Source organism: Diabrotica virgifera, chromosome 6 (genome assembly GCF_917563875.1).
Source record: "Diabrotica virgifera virgifera chromosome 6, PGI_DIABVI_V3a".
NCBI lineage: Eukaryota > Metazoa > Arthropoda > Insecta > Coleoptera > Chrysomelidae > Diabrotica > Diabrotica virgifera.
This window is the reverse complement of record NC_065448.1, coordinates 23,765,122-23,779,057: the sequence shown is the minus strand read 5'-3', so window position 1 is coordinate 23,779,057 and position 13,936 is coordinate 23,765,122. Positions and strand designations below refer to the sequence as shown.

At 32.2% G+C, this 13,936-nt stretch overlaps 1 protein-coding gene and 1 long non-coding RNA gene across 5 annotated transcripts in view; one reads left to right on the top strand and one right to left on the bottom strand.

Moving 5' to 3' along the window:
* The window catches only part of LOC114331272 (rhophilin-2), a 394,761-nt gene that overhangs the window by 75,535 nt on the left and 305,290 nt on the right, over positions 1-13,936 (bottom strand). For all 4 annotated transcript variants that reach the window (XM_028280789.2, XM_028280797.2, XM_050654837.1 and 1 more), the window contains one exon: positions 10,458-10,702. In XM_028280789.2, coding sequence (XP_028136590.2) covers positions 10,458-10,702 — 245 coding nt within the window. The remainder of the gene's footprint in view (positions 1-10,457; positions 10,703-13,936) is intronic.
* LOC126887378 (uncharacterized) lies at positions 4,300-4,784 on the top strand. Its single transcript, XR_007699037.1, has 2 exons — positions 4,300-4,499; positions 4,599-4,784. It is a non-coding gene; the product is annotated as an uncharacterized LOC126887378 (long non-coding RNA).

The window sequence follows — 13,936 nt, the reverse complement described above, 5'->3', positions numbered from 1 at the left end:
CCGCCTAGTTTTAGAAATATTTACGAAAAACGTAAAAAACTACGAATTTGCAGATTTCTCCCCCCTCTCCCCCCCAAACCCGACGCTCAAAATGGTGTGACTTTTTTCTGAACATTATGTGGACCATATAGAACAATTTGGTGTTAGAGGATAACTTTCACTTTGGATGTCTGGGTTTGGGTCTAACTATACCATACTATGAGTGTCGTGATTCCCTATAATACGAGCAACTATCTCTTTACATCGGCTTCCGTCCTGAGCTTCCCTCATGGATTCAGAGAATGTTTTTCCACTGGCTTTCTGTACTTGATCCGTCCATCGAGTAGATGAGCGACCTCTACTTCTGCGCCCTTCAACGTTTCCCGAAATTATATAGTCCTATAATAACTAAAAAAATTCAGATATCTGGATTTGTCACAGTCCCGAACAGGGTCTTTTTTGCTCATTTCCCTGGTATATTATCGCTACTCTCTCATTTACCATGAATTCAGTTAATCGTTAATAAAGAGTATAATTGAGAATATTATGTGGTATTTTTGCCAGAAGCTATTAAGTAAAAAATTCTAAATTAATCCTAAATAACCTAAATCAGTGGTGCTTATTACGATTAAGAGTAAATTACCAATAATATCCTAGAAAACAACCGCTTTGAAATCTCAAAACATCAATTACGTAGACAAACATTTAATGCCATAGTATTACCATAATCTATTTCTCTCGCGTATTAATAGCTGCATCTGTACAAAGAGTGAGAGGAGAATTATTACGCGGAAGTGGGTCAGGCCACGAGCCCTGCGGCATCTATGAACGGAAATATGTTAATAGTGTCGGTGTACGGTAAACAACATCATTTGGCGATCAAGGTTATTGCTGCTAGTAAATTTATTAAGTACCTATTCATACGGCATTGCAGCGTCGTTTGCATGAGAAATATTTACAGGGTACTGTATGAGACCGTATAATACGATCGTTTTGTAAATATTTATTTATACGCACAACAGGCCTAGGGTCTTCTTCTTCTTTTTTCTTCTGTCCCTACCATGATCATATATTTGGTTTTGTCTTGATTTAGCTCCACTCCAATAACTTTCTTCATCACTCTTCTTAATTCTTTCGCATTTCTTGCAAAGATCGTTAGATCATCAGCAACGCCCATGCAGTTGTGTTTATTTTTCATGATTGTTTCTTCCACCTTCATGCTGCATTTTCTTATTACCGTTTCTAAAACTAAGTTGAATAATATAGGCTATAAAGGATCTCCCTGTCTCAAGCCTTTTGCAACCGTAAATTGATCGAAAATGTGTAACGTTACAAACGTCACATCTTTGCTATTTTATTTTTAAATAATTATTTCACTTTATTTTCTTTAATAATTCATTAATAATTATCTTCTATTCGTTTTAACTTATTTTCCCGTTAAAAACCTGTTTGGCGACCTCTTTTGTTATCCTCTATTTACTATAGGGTAGGTGGTGGTAAAGGTATGCATTTTCTAAATTTACATCTCTAGTGAATCTCCTAATGCTTGAATTGGCACATAGTATAGATGAAAGTGAAATTGATACATTTTGTAATTATATTAGGCAAATGGAAATTCTACAATATTATTTTTGTAGTGTTGATAACTTTTGAAAAAAAAATGTAAATGCGTACCTTTGCCCCACCCAATTGGGCAAAAGTACGCATGCGCGTACTTTTGCGGATTTGAGACATTTTGCAATTGAAACAAAATTAGCTGATAGAATATCGAGCTCAACTTGATATTTACTTTGAAGATTGACTTAAAACATGCATTTGCCAAGTCTACCTCACTGGGGGCAAAGGGGCAAAGGTATGCACTGCGAACGTTTGCCCCATTTGTGTGAGTACTTTTGCCCCATCCGGCAACCAATAATAAATCTAACCTCAATAAGAAACTATGCACATGTGAACTTCAGACTTTCATGTAGACGAAGTCTTCTAACAATAAACTTTCAACATGCCTAACCAATAATAATCTGAGTTTGAAAGATTAAGAATTAGAATCAATCAATTTTTAAGAAAAATTAGATCAAAAGGTACAACAATAATTTTTACCTCATTCTTGTTGTTGTATTCGCCCTGATTGCGCCAAAGTTTCTCATCCAATGCTACTGAGTAGGACAAACATATGCCACAAGATGTTGTCGCCAACATATAAGAAGTTACTGAAAAATGTAAGTGCGTACCTTTGCCTCGTGCGTACTTTTGCCCCCACCTACTCTCTTTTCATCTAACATCTAAATCATCATACTGAACGTACTTAATATATTCTTACTCTGTAGGTACAGTCGGAAAAATGAAAGAATACCCATATGCACACGAATCACATCAAAAATTTCTAGTCAAAACAAAGTCTAAACTAAGCTAATACCACGGTTCTTAGACATTACTAATAAAGTCTAATAACCGTGAATTAATACTGAAAATAAACGGATGTGACTACTACCCCACCGTACGATTTTTCGCTACGTAAGAATGTGTCAAAAAATTTTTGTGATGTTATTCTTTTTCTGATAATATATATTTATTGGTGATAAATGTTACTATTACTACCGTAATTAATTATTTGATATAGATTAATAATACAAAAATATTGAGTAAGCAACTATAATATTATGAATTTCTCCATGTTAAAGTTGCCAGTGGACGTAAATAGTAACAGGAAATTAAAAAATGTCGTTTATGTCAGCTGCATTAAGTGATTAAAATTAAAGTAAACTTAATGAATTCAGATCATTAGGTATCCAGATCATTTTCCAGACATTATCTGCAAATAAATGTACATTCGTAAAAATATACTAATCTGTAATTTCATACACTATGATTGAAAAGGCAGAGTAATATATACACGTTTGGCGAACTCATAGACAGAAGTTAACCATATTGACAGATGATTACTTACAAATTTTATTGACATATTTTAATTAAATAAATACTTACCAAACCAAAAATACAATATAATATCAAAATAGCTCTTAAGAGGAAACAGTAGCGATCAACAGGTAGCGAAAACGCGGTCCAAGATTGCGGCTGTAATTTTGAATATTTTTTCGAGATATTTGGCACACGTATTCGTAATATAATAAAGACTGGCGGTACAGAGCCCAATTTGAAAAATATATTAATATGTGGAAATTACTCTGTAATTAAATACAATATTAAAAAAACGAGTCTGTAAGAAGAACAAAAAAATACACTTTTTCAAATAAACTTTTTTATCCGATGCCTAGATTTTGTGTCATTTTGGAACTACTAATGAAATAAAAAATTTTAGTATAAGTGTGCCAAATATCTCGAAAAAATATTCAAAATTACAGCCGCAATCTTGGAACGCGTTTTTGCTACCTGTTGATCACTACTGTTTCCTCTTAAAAGAACTGAATTTATTCAAGTAAATATGACTGATAATTAAAATTTATAAACTCTACCGACCCTAACCCAGTTTCACTGTCAAAGTGACAGAAATCGAAACAGTCAGATTATAGTTGACCAGCACGGTTACTCGAATAGTAGTTTATACAATCATTATCTCTACTCATGTTGAATGTTTTTCTAAGAATGACATTAGAAGTACAAAAATAGTCAAGTGTGAGTTTAATTGTATCATCGTCTCACTCTGTCAATTATAAATATGTAACTGCGTATGTCTTGGATAACGTTTTTGCTTTGTAGACAACACTTAATAATCTATCGCTCTCGTTTGTTATTTATAAAAAAGGCAGCAAATCCAAAATATGTGCTTGATATGATCGTTCATGGGTATTCTTTCACTTTTCCGACTTGTATCTATCTTTTAAGATGGAACATGCCTGCCATCTCCTACGTTGCTCTGTCATGAGTGTCATGTCAATGACAGTGACAATAATGGAGAGGGAAGAATTAATAAAATTATAAAAGCAAATTACAGGCTGATAATAGCTATTGATTTCAACAAATCATCTCTTGGGTTTTTGGATAAAATCTACCTTTACCCTTTCGGGAGCATGAAGCAATATCGCCGGCAATGCACTACAAGGCTGACAACTGATAACTACACAGATCACTTAACTCTCTTTAGATGTTTCACGCAGGTATCTCAAGGTCACCCTAAACTAAATGTCATTTTTAGTAATGATACGTTTTTTGAGATGTCGCCATGCACCTGGAGTGAAGATTTCTTCTATAGCACTGAGTCATGAAGTGTCATTATAATTTGTCAATTGTCATCATTGTCAGTATGCCCCCGCCCCCTCATCTATGAGTATGCCTTTGTCTTTATGTCAGTAAATGTTAATCTGATTGTTAGCAATAATAAAAAATCCTGATTTAGATAAAATGGATTCAAATACAGTTTTTGAAACAAAACGAATGTGATTTGAAGATCCCTAGGAAGATCAAATTCCTAGCTTACATTTGCATGGTGAGTTCAACAAGTATTTGTTATTAGAGAACAAGTAACACAGTTAGTGGTGTAGGGAAGCAAACGAATGTAACACCAAGTAAGCAACCCCTACTGAAAATATATAATTAATAAAAATTATTTTACGTGAAATGAATATGGTTATTATCAAATAAATTATATTAATTTTTTGTTTTAGTTGAAAGTCCTTCAACAAGTAGAGATGCACACATGTTTCAATCATTTGAGATACCCTTTTGTAGAAGTATTTGGAACTCAATTTGGAAGATAACTATTAATAATTTCATTTGTAAAGATACGATTTGTAAAAAAGTATATACAAAGTGGTTTTGCTGGTATTAAATAAATAAATAAAAATACGTTGTCATGTCTTATTTTTTCCCAAATGGTATTTTGTATATTTGAAATTAAAAATAATTTGTATATTTTAAAACCAAATTATTTTTTTTTTCAACTATACAAATATTTTAACCTAACATTTTCTTCCCACCAAAATTACATTTTGAAATTCCCGCTTGCATTAGTTCCGATACAAGCGGCATGGAGCACTGTTTTTCATATTTAACCAAAGCGTTATCGTGAAACATCTAGAGGAGGTAGGTGATCTGTGGACAACTACAACCAAGATGCATTTCTACTAGACTGCAGCGATTAACATCACTAAGACTGTAGCTGCATTGACCTGATGCCGTCCATCTAGCCCAGGTCAAGAAAAGTCAACAGCTGTACCATTCGACATCAAGGAGTTACCATAGAACCAACACCACAAGCCATGCATGAATATAATCCAAGAATTGTTAGTTTTTGGCAAGAACTTGAATATATTTGTTAATGCATTTACTAAGTCATATTTGTATTATATCTTTATTGAACAATAAACATGATTAGTTAAAATATTGTTTTGTTTGCTTCCGTTCTGAATGTTCAGAGTTCATATTTAAGATTAAGACGAACACACACCTTGGTAGACTGAGCTAGGCCAGCTTGAACGATAGCTATCATGGATGATTAAAATATTAAAAATATCACAAGGAAAAAATTCTTGTACTGGCTGTATACCAAAAATCACAAAAAATGAAAACCTTATCTTGTAAAAGGTATATTTAAAATCCCTAAAAAGGGCTGTATCACAACAAAACGTTTTCGGAATCAATATTCCATGATCAGTGTTATCACAGGTTTACATGCTAAGCCACCAAAATGTACGGGTAAAAACCCTTAAATTGATATTAAACAGTTGGGGTTACATTAGATTATCTGATTTTAAAGGATGTTAAAAATATTTCCAGATTAACCCCTGGCATCACATGACATCAACCATATTGGTTGGGAAATTGTAGGTATAACCTTACATGGCAGAGTTTAGGTGTCAACTGTTGTCAAAGAACACAAAAGGAATTCATATGATCCAGAAATAGAAAAATATAATATTAGCAGCTTACAACATGAAAGTACACAATATCTGTACTGTAACAGACTTGAACAGAAACTAAGTCAAGAACAAAGAACAACCGAAGAAGAATATAATCACATAAAAACATGCATAAAACAAGCAGCACAAGAAGCACTAGGAAACTTAGAAAACGGAAAGAAACCAGAATTGTGGGATAAAGATATCGAGAAGAAAATAGAGAAGAAAAAACAACTTCACCTACAACGTCTACAAAATCAGGAAAACGTTGAGATTCAACAACAATACAGGGACCTAAATAGAGAAGTAAAAAGAGAAGTGATTAAAAGAAAAAACGCAACCTGGATCAAAAAATGTGAATACATAGATCAACAATTAGGAGGAACTAGGAGTTCAGAAGCATGGAAGATGATACAGAATGTCAGAACATCACATGGACCGCGTTATGTAATAACGGATTAACCGCCAAAAGTCCAAAATCGAGATAATAGTGCCATCTTGCAACTAGGGTGCAAATCTATGTATAAAAATATGTTTTTTGTAAAAAAATTTAAAAAAAGCTGTTTTTAAATGTCTGTATTAAGCGACATTTTTTATTTTATTAAAAAAATCTCACACTAGGATTTGTAATATCGAACTATACTCCAATAATGGTACATAATACATTGTCATAAACAAAAATCCGCATCTTTGTAAGTGTTATAACGAATCAAGCGCCATGAATAGTCGGTTAATTCTTTATTACAAAACATAACATATTTACTAACGTTTAAGATATCGAATTAACTTTGTCAGGAAACATCAGATTAAGCGCCAAATATGCCTCTTAATCCGGTATTCGGATCTTAACTCATGCATATCTTAAAAAATCATTAACGAATTAAGCGACATTTGATCGAATAACTTTTAAAATATAAATTATTTTTAAAAAATTTTAAACACATGTAAAAGTCTATTTACATTTGCATTAATATATTAAATATGAAACATGTCAGTACTATATTTTAGAAATAGTACCAAAAACAAATTTAAAATCTTTAAACCGATTTATCTTAAAACTACATTTTGGCGCTTAATCCGCTATTACATAACGCGGTCCACGTAAAGGTGGGCACACAATTAAGAGTATATCTGATGCCGAGTGGGAACAACATTTTAAGGAATTATTGGTAGAAAAACGACCACAATGCATAACAAGAATACAAGAAAAAGAGAATGATATACAGAGTGAACACGAAATAGAACTAGATAAAACCAAATTGGAAGAAGCTATTAAAACTATGAAATCCCGGAAAGCACCCGGAGCTGGAGGAATTAATCCTGAATTAATAAAATATGGACCACCCAAACTATGGGATATGCTTAAAAATCTTTTCGAAAGATGCCTGAATGGAGAAAAAGTACCAGATGAATGGCTAACATCGCATATTACTCCCATACATAAGTAGGGACCTAAAAATAACCCCAAAAGCTATAGGGGAATCGCAGTCATCAGCACCATTGGAAGATTATACTCAAGAACAAGAAATTCAAGAAAAGAAAGCTGAAGAACAAGCTGGTTTTCGTGCGGGACATTCAACGGTAGACAATCTCTTCACTTTAAAAATAGCACTAGAAAAAAGAATACAAAGAAATCAGGAAACCCACATCGCTCTTATCGACCTAGAAAAAGCATAAATATAATAGTGTCCCCATAATAGAACTATGGAATTTAATGAAAGACATCGGTATCGATGGAAAACTCATACAAGCAACTAGAATGTTGTATGAGACCACTAACACCAGAATCAAAAACGGCAAAAATTTCACTGAGGCATTTAATACTTCAAAAGGCCTCCGACAAGGATGTTGTCTATCTCCCACTCTCTTTAAAATATACCCTGACCAATCCTTACAGAGGTGGACAAAAGCAGTAAAACCGATGGGACTGAAAGTGGGAGACGACCCTATTTACATTATACTTTGCGGACGACCAAGTTAGGACGACCAAAATCAAGATGACTTAAGCTATATGATACGGAAGCTAAATGAGCATTACCAACAGGCAGGATTAGTAATAAATATGGATAAGTCAGAATACTTCATAGTGGGAAACGAAGACATTGAAAACCTACCATTGGAACAACGACATATTGTTGGTGTGAAACAATGCAAATATTTGGGAGCTATATTTAACAAACGAGGAAATAGTGAAGATGAAATACAACACAGGATCAATAAAGGTAGAAGCATCACTAGATCCCTCAATTCAATTTTATGGGACAAAGTTATCAGGAAGGAAACAAAGAGAAGAATATATGAAAGTATAATGAAGAGCGCTACAATCTACGGTGCAGAAGTCTGGGACTTAAGTGCAAGAAATAAAAAGAAGCTACTTAGTACAGAAATGGACTTTTTGAGGAGAAGTTGTCAGGTTTCGAGATTAAAACATGTAAGAAATGAAACAATTAGAGAACGTATGAAGGTGGAAAAAACTGTAATAGACGATATTGAAAAGAGACAGCTGACATGGTTCGGTCACGTTAAAAGAATGAATGAGACTCGCTGGCCGAGAAAAATATTAGAGTGGGTCCCACCGTAGAGAAGAAAAAGAGGACGACCACGGAGAAGCTGGAGCGACAATATTCAGGAGGCAATGGATTTGAGGCAATGGATTTGAGGCAATTAGATGAAGATATGTGTTACGATAGAAAAAATTGGAAGCTGGGTATGGAGAGGCGGCGACAGCAGTAGAAATCCATTATATATATAAATATACCTTTTACAAGATAAGGTTTTAATTTTTTGATTGCAATATTATTATTCGATGTTGTTTCGATTATCTGGGGTAGTTTATCGTCTTGTTTCAAATGTGACTGTGCAAAGCAATTTCAAGGTACAGTCATTTAGTGTCATTTTAAATATTCTCATTAATTTTTTTGGTACTCAAATTTTCCACTGCTCGATACATTTTGACTCTATCATTAGGCTTGTCTAAAATCCACAAACAAAACTTGCAGACAAACTTTACCTTCATAATAATTTGTCTGCATCTCCTTTAAGGAGAAGATTTGGTCCTGGTATTCTCGCAGGATTCTTTCTGTAAAGCAAATTAGTCTCAATATTATTGCCAAAATTTTTTACATATCAATGCTATTCAAATGGGGATTCATTTTTTTCGAATCCTGAGAAAAATAATAAGTATTTTTGAAAAATTTAAACGCAGAATGAAAGATTACGTTATTAGTGAGGGCCGAAAAGCCCTGAGAACTTCTATAATGTTTATTTTAGTAAGTTACAGAAGTGAAAAACTAAGAGAAAATTTAGTGTGATTTTTAATTTCAAATATCTCATTCAAATTAAACTTTTTATTTATTCTAAGGGACTTTCGGCCCTCAGTAATAATTTAGTCTTTCATTCTGCGTTTAAGTTTTTTAAAAGTATTTATTAGTTTTTTCAGGATTCGAAAAAAATGGACACCATGTCCGTGGTAATATTTTCCAAATCTATCTTTGTCTTACAACGCACTCAGTCGAATAGAATATTGTCAGTCAGACACTGACAATCAGTGACAATTTTAAATATTTGACATGGCATCGGGAATATTTTGAGTTGTTGATTAAATAATATTGATATATAGTGTATTTTTGATAAATAATTAATTTAAGACGTGAACTTAATAAAAAGTTATTTATTGTGTAATATTATTTGTGGAAGATCCAAGCAAAGAATACATCAGGATAATATATTCTGTGATCCAAGTATTTTGTTGTTAAAGATGTTCAAAATTGTAAGCGTTCTATAGTAACAATATATTATTAAAAAATCACTTTAACACTTTTCCTCTTTTCTCGATTGCGTATTAGTTTTTGTTGTACATATAAATTATTACAATCGCTGAATACATAGTTAGTGAAAAAATTATCACATTTATTAACTGAATTAATAATTTGCAATTATACAAATAGCAGTTATCCAAGAACATTCAAAAGCCATCTCTTTAAGTTAATAATGACATTTTCAAGTAGAATGACATTCTAGTAATGTTTACATATCCATACCAGTGTGAATTTTACTACACATAATTTGCCGTGTAAAGGCAGAAAAAGTAGGGATAGCCGTAAAATATTTGCGAATTATGTACCCATGACCTTAAGCATTTATCTTACTTACTTCATTTTTACTTATTAACTGTAACTCCTCTTCGTTACTAATGTTACTTCGTCAATTTCTCCTAGAAAAGCTTTTCTGTTTTCGGTCAGCAGTTGCTTGTAATGTACCCCCCTTTGAATTCTAGATTAGGTTATGTACCCCCCTCTTTGTAGAATATATTCTAGATTCTACATTTTAAACACATTTTCTCATTTTCGCGAATCTTGATTGGTAATTATTTTTTATTTCTTAACTTTTTTCCTCTGTTGATTACCATGATGTGGTAATATATTATCAAGTGGTAGACGATATCGTAATGATATAATTACGCAATACCGTATACAGAAGCGATATAAATAATAACCGACACAAAATAAAAATATATCAAATAACCAATAAATAATTACTATTCTATATGCATACATTACTATATTTAATAATGTATGTATACTATGCATACATACATTATTAAAGCTATTCTTTGTTTAAACTCACCTATCACTTTGGTATAACTCCACCGAAGAATTCAACTCCGCCAGTTGCTCTTTCAACAACTGAAGATTTGAGTTGACGAAACTCAACTCCACAGCCACCGTTTCTCGTAATTTTTTATTTGTAGTTGCCTTAAACAAATTTTCAGCGCCGGCGCGTAAACGCAACTCCTTGTTAATCTCTTGGTTTAACTTTGATCGTCTGTTCTGGAGTTTTCCTCTGCATGTTGCTACCCTTGGATCTGATCCCTGAAACAAAAAGATTATTATAAGTATTTTAGTAATAATAAGATAATTAGGTACACTTGAAAAAAAGAACTTTTTTATAACAAAACGTTTTTATTACTTATAAGAGAGAATATAATAGTTATTTTTCTACAACCACTATTCAAAGTGCACTTTTCTGCACGGTTTTATGTTAGCAAACTTGATATTTTCTCACAGTATAAGATATTTGACATTAGTGTGCAGAAAAGTGACGTTTCTGTGCCGCAAAGTTCTTTTCTGCACAGTTGACTACCTCATTCTGAGTAACAGTAACGTTATATTCTGTTTACATCCGTGGACTACCGCATTCTGAGTAACGTTATATTCTGTTTACATCCGTAGTTCAACTTTAGACAAATATATAACCTTTAAGACAATTATTATATTTAACTATAGCATAGAAACTAAATTATGGATGTTACAACTGTTTTATTTTACAATTTTATTCTTATTAAACATTTTATAATTATCAAATAACCAATGAGGATTTAGCAACCTGTGCAAGAGACGTCGAATGAAGTAGGTTTTGTGTAAATCCGTGACTGCATAAATATAATGTCAATAATGTGTAATAATTGTTTAAATTTAAACAAATTAAGGCAGTGCATTAATTTTTTAACTGATTTCTGTGCAATTTATTTAGGTATAAGGAATTTAAATTGATTAGTAGGTATTAATTAAATACAGTTCAAAATTTATCACATAGGTACCTATTATAATTAATCGTCGTCTGGAAATTGTGATTTTTATTTTTAGGAAAAACTGTGCTTGTAGAAAAAGTATAGTGTGAAACACGTGCAGAAAGGTAATTTCTCACTCGTTTGAATTGCGGCACTCGCTTGCGCTCGTACCGCAACTTTTCTAACTCGTGAGAAATTAGTACCTTTCTGCACTTGTTGCACAATATACTATTTCCTAACAAGTGCAGAAAGTCATTCTTTTTCGCACGCGACTGCAGTTTGCCGAACGACGCGAAGCGGGAGTTCGGCAAGCAGTCGAGTGCGGAAAATAGACTTTCTGCAAGAGTTAGGAACAATATTTTTTCTAAGAGTCTTTAAAAAATTACCAAATCTTAATCAATTAATTTAATTAATATGAAAATACATACACAAATTAATTCTTTGACAAGGTTGTCAAAACCAAATTTTCAATATATTAGTTAGCATGACGACGATCTTGGTTTCCATGACGATGATTCAAAACGACTGTTATTGTCCACCGATTTGATTTTCGAATATTATGTCAAAATAATTTTATGTTATTGAATTGTTGCGTTAATTTCATTAAAACAGGAACACAATAAGATATATTTGAAATAAATTAGCAAATAATATCTAAATATTAGTTTATTGCATGTATTATAATTACTTTAAGGCCATATTAACATATCTAAATTAACACGCGTGCGGAAAAGTAAAAACCGCGTGCGGAAAAGTAACACGCGTGCGGAAAAGTGAAACTTTCTAAACTAAAATGCGTGCGCGAAAGTAGGCATTTTTGCACGCTCGTAGAAAAAATAATTTGACGATTTAAAATGCTTAAAATTCCAAAAATTACACTATAATAAAAAAGTACTTTGTATAATAACACGGTTTTGTTATACATAGTGGGCCAAATAAAAGAGTCCACCTCGATATTTGGCAGTATTTATTAGATTTTAAGAAAATAATAAAAAACAGGTCGATTTTTGATCTAAGAGGGACACATTTTTACGGTACATACATCTGTCATTTGTCCACCCCCTCTCTTCCACATCCCCACACCTTAATTTTAAATAGGGAATAGGGGTCCTGTGCTAGCTCATTTATACAGGGTGTCCAAGAAAAATTATTTTGAATTAAATTAATTGACACAAAAAGAAAAATGTATGTAATTTATTTAACTCAAAATACATTTTACTGCTGACATAAAACAGAAAAAAATGTTTATTTGATAAATAAATATTGTTCGTTGCTTAAATTCAATATTCAACCTACCAAGAGGCAGATGGGTGGCAGATTCAACATTGAAATTAGGCAAAAAGCAATGTTTATTTATCAAAAAACATTTTTTTCTGTTTTGTGACAGTAGTAGAATGTATTTTGAATTAAATAAATTACATACATTCTTCTTTTTGTGTCAATTAATTTAATTAAATTTTTTTTTCTTGGACACCCTGTATACATAATTATATTAATGTTTATATTACTGAATTGAGAATTGAATAACCTTTCAAATGAGCCAGCACACGACCCTTATTCCCTATTTAAAAATAAGGGGTAGGGGTTGTGGAAGAGAGGGGGTTGACAAATGACATATGTATGTACCGTAAAAATGTGTCCCTCTTAGGTTAAAAATTGACCTGTTTTTTTATTTCCTTAAAATCTAATAATACTGCCAAATGTCGAGGTGGGCTCTTTTATTTGGCCCACTCTGTATACAGGACACAACATGTTTCGTTATAATTCCAAAAATTACACAATTATAAAAAAGTACTTTTGATAATACCACGGTTGTACGGTTGTATATTATTAGTACATTCATTTAAGCAATTCACCTCGCAATTCTAAAGGCCTTCATGGATTTGTTTGAAATTTTGACAGTAGCTCAAAAATTATGCAAATAACGAACCTGACTTGGAGACAAAGTATGCTTCCGCCCCGGGGGTGAATGCCACCCTTTCTCGGGGGTGGAAATTTAAAATTTCAAAATGACACCAAGAATCGATAGAGAATTTAATTTTATGAAGATAATGTAGAATACAATTTTTTACTTAACTTAAGAATTTTTGAATTATTCGCGATTGAAGATTTAAAAAACACGTTTTTCAATAGTTTCTCGCGAATAACTCGAAAATTACTCATTTTCAGGAAAAAATCATCCTTGATTAAAATTGAAGCTTATAAAAAAACAAAGAAACTGGTTAGTTTCAATTAAATTTTTAAGATAATGCTAAGTAACTTATGAGTCATTGAAAACGAATTTTTTGTTTTTCGTAAATTTATGTAAAAGATTTGAGCTCAAATAGAGGAAAATGATTAATTTTTCATAGAAAATGGTAATAAACATTTTTAAAGTACTTTTCTATACCTTCAAAATAAGTTTTAATAAAAGCCTCTAGCATGAAAATTAAGCGAGCTATGACGAAAATTAGTCAAATACCTCGAATTTATAAAAGAAAAAATGACTGTAAAATAATCTATACCATCTGCGTCAAAATTAATCTTAATCGTAGCC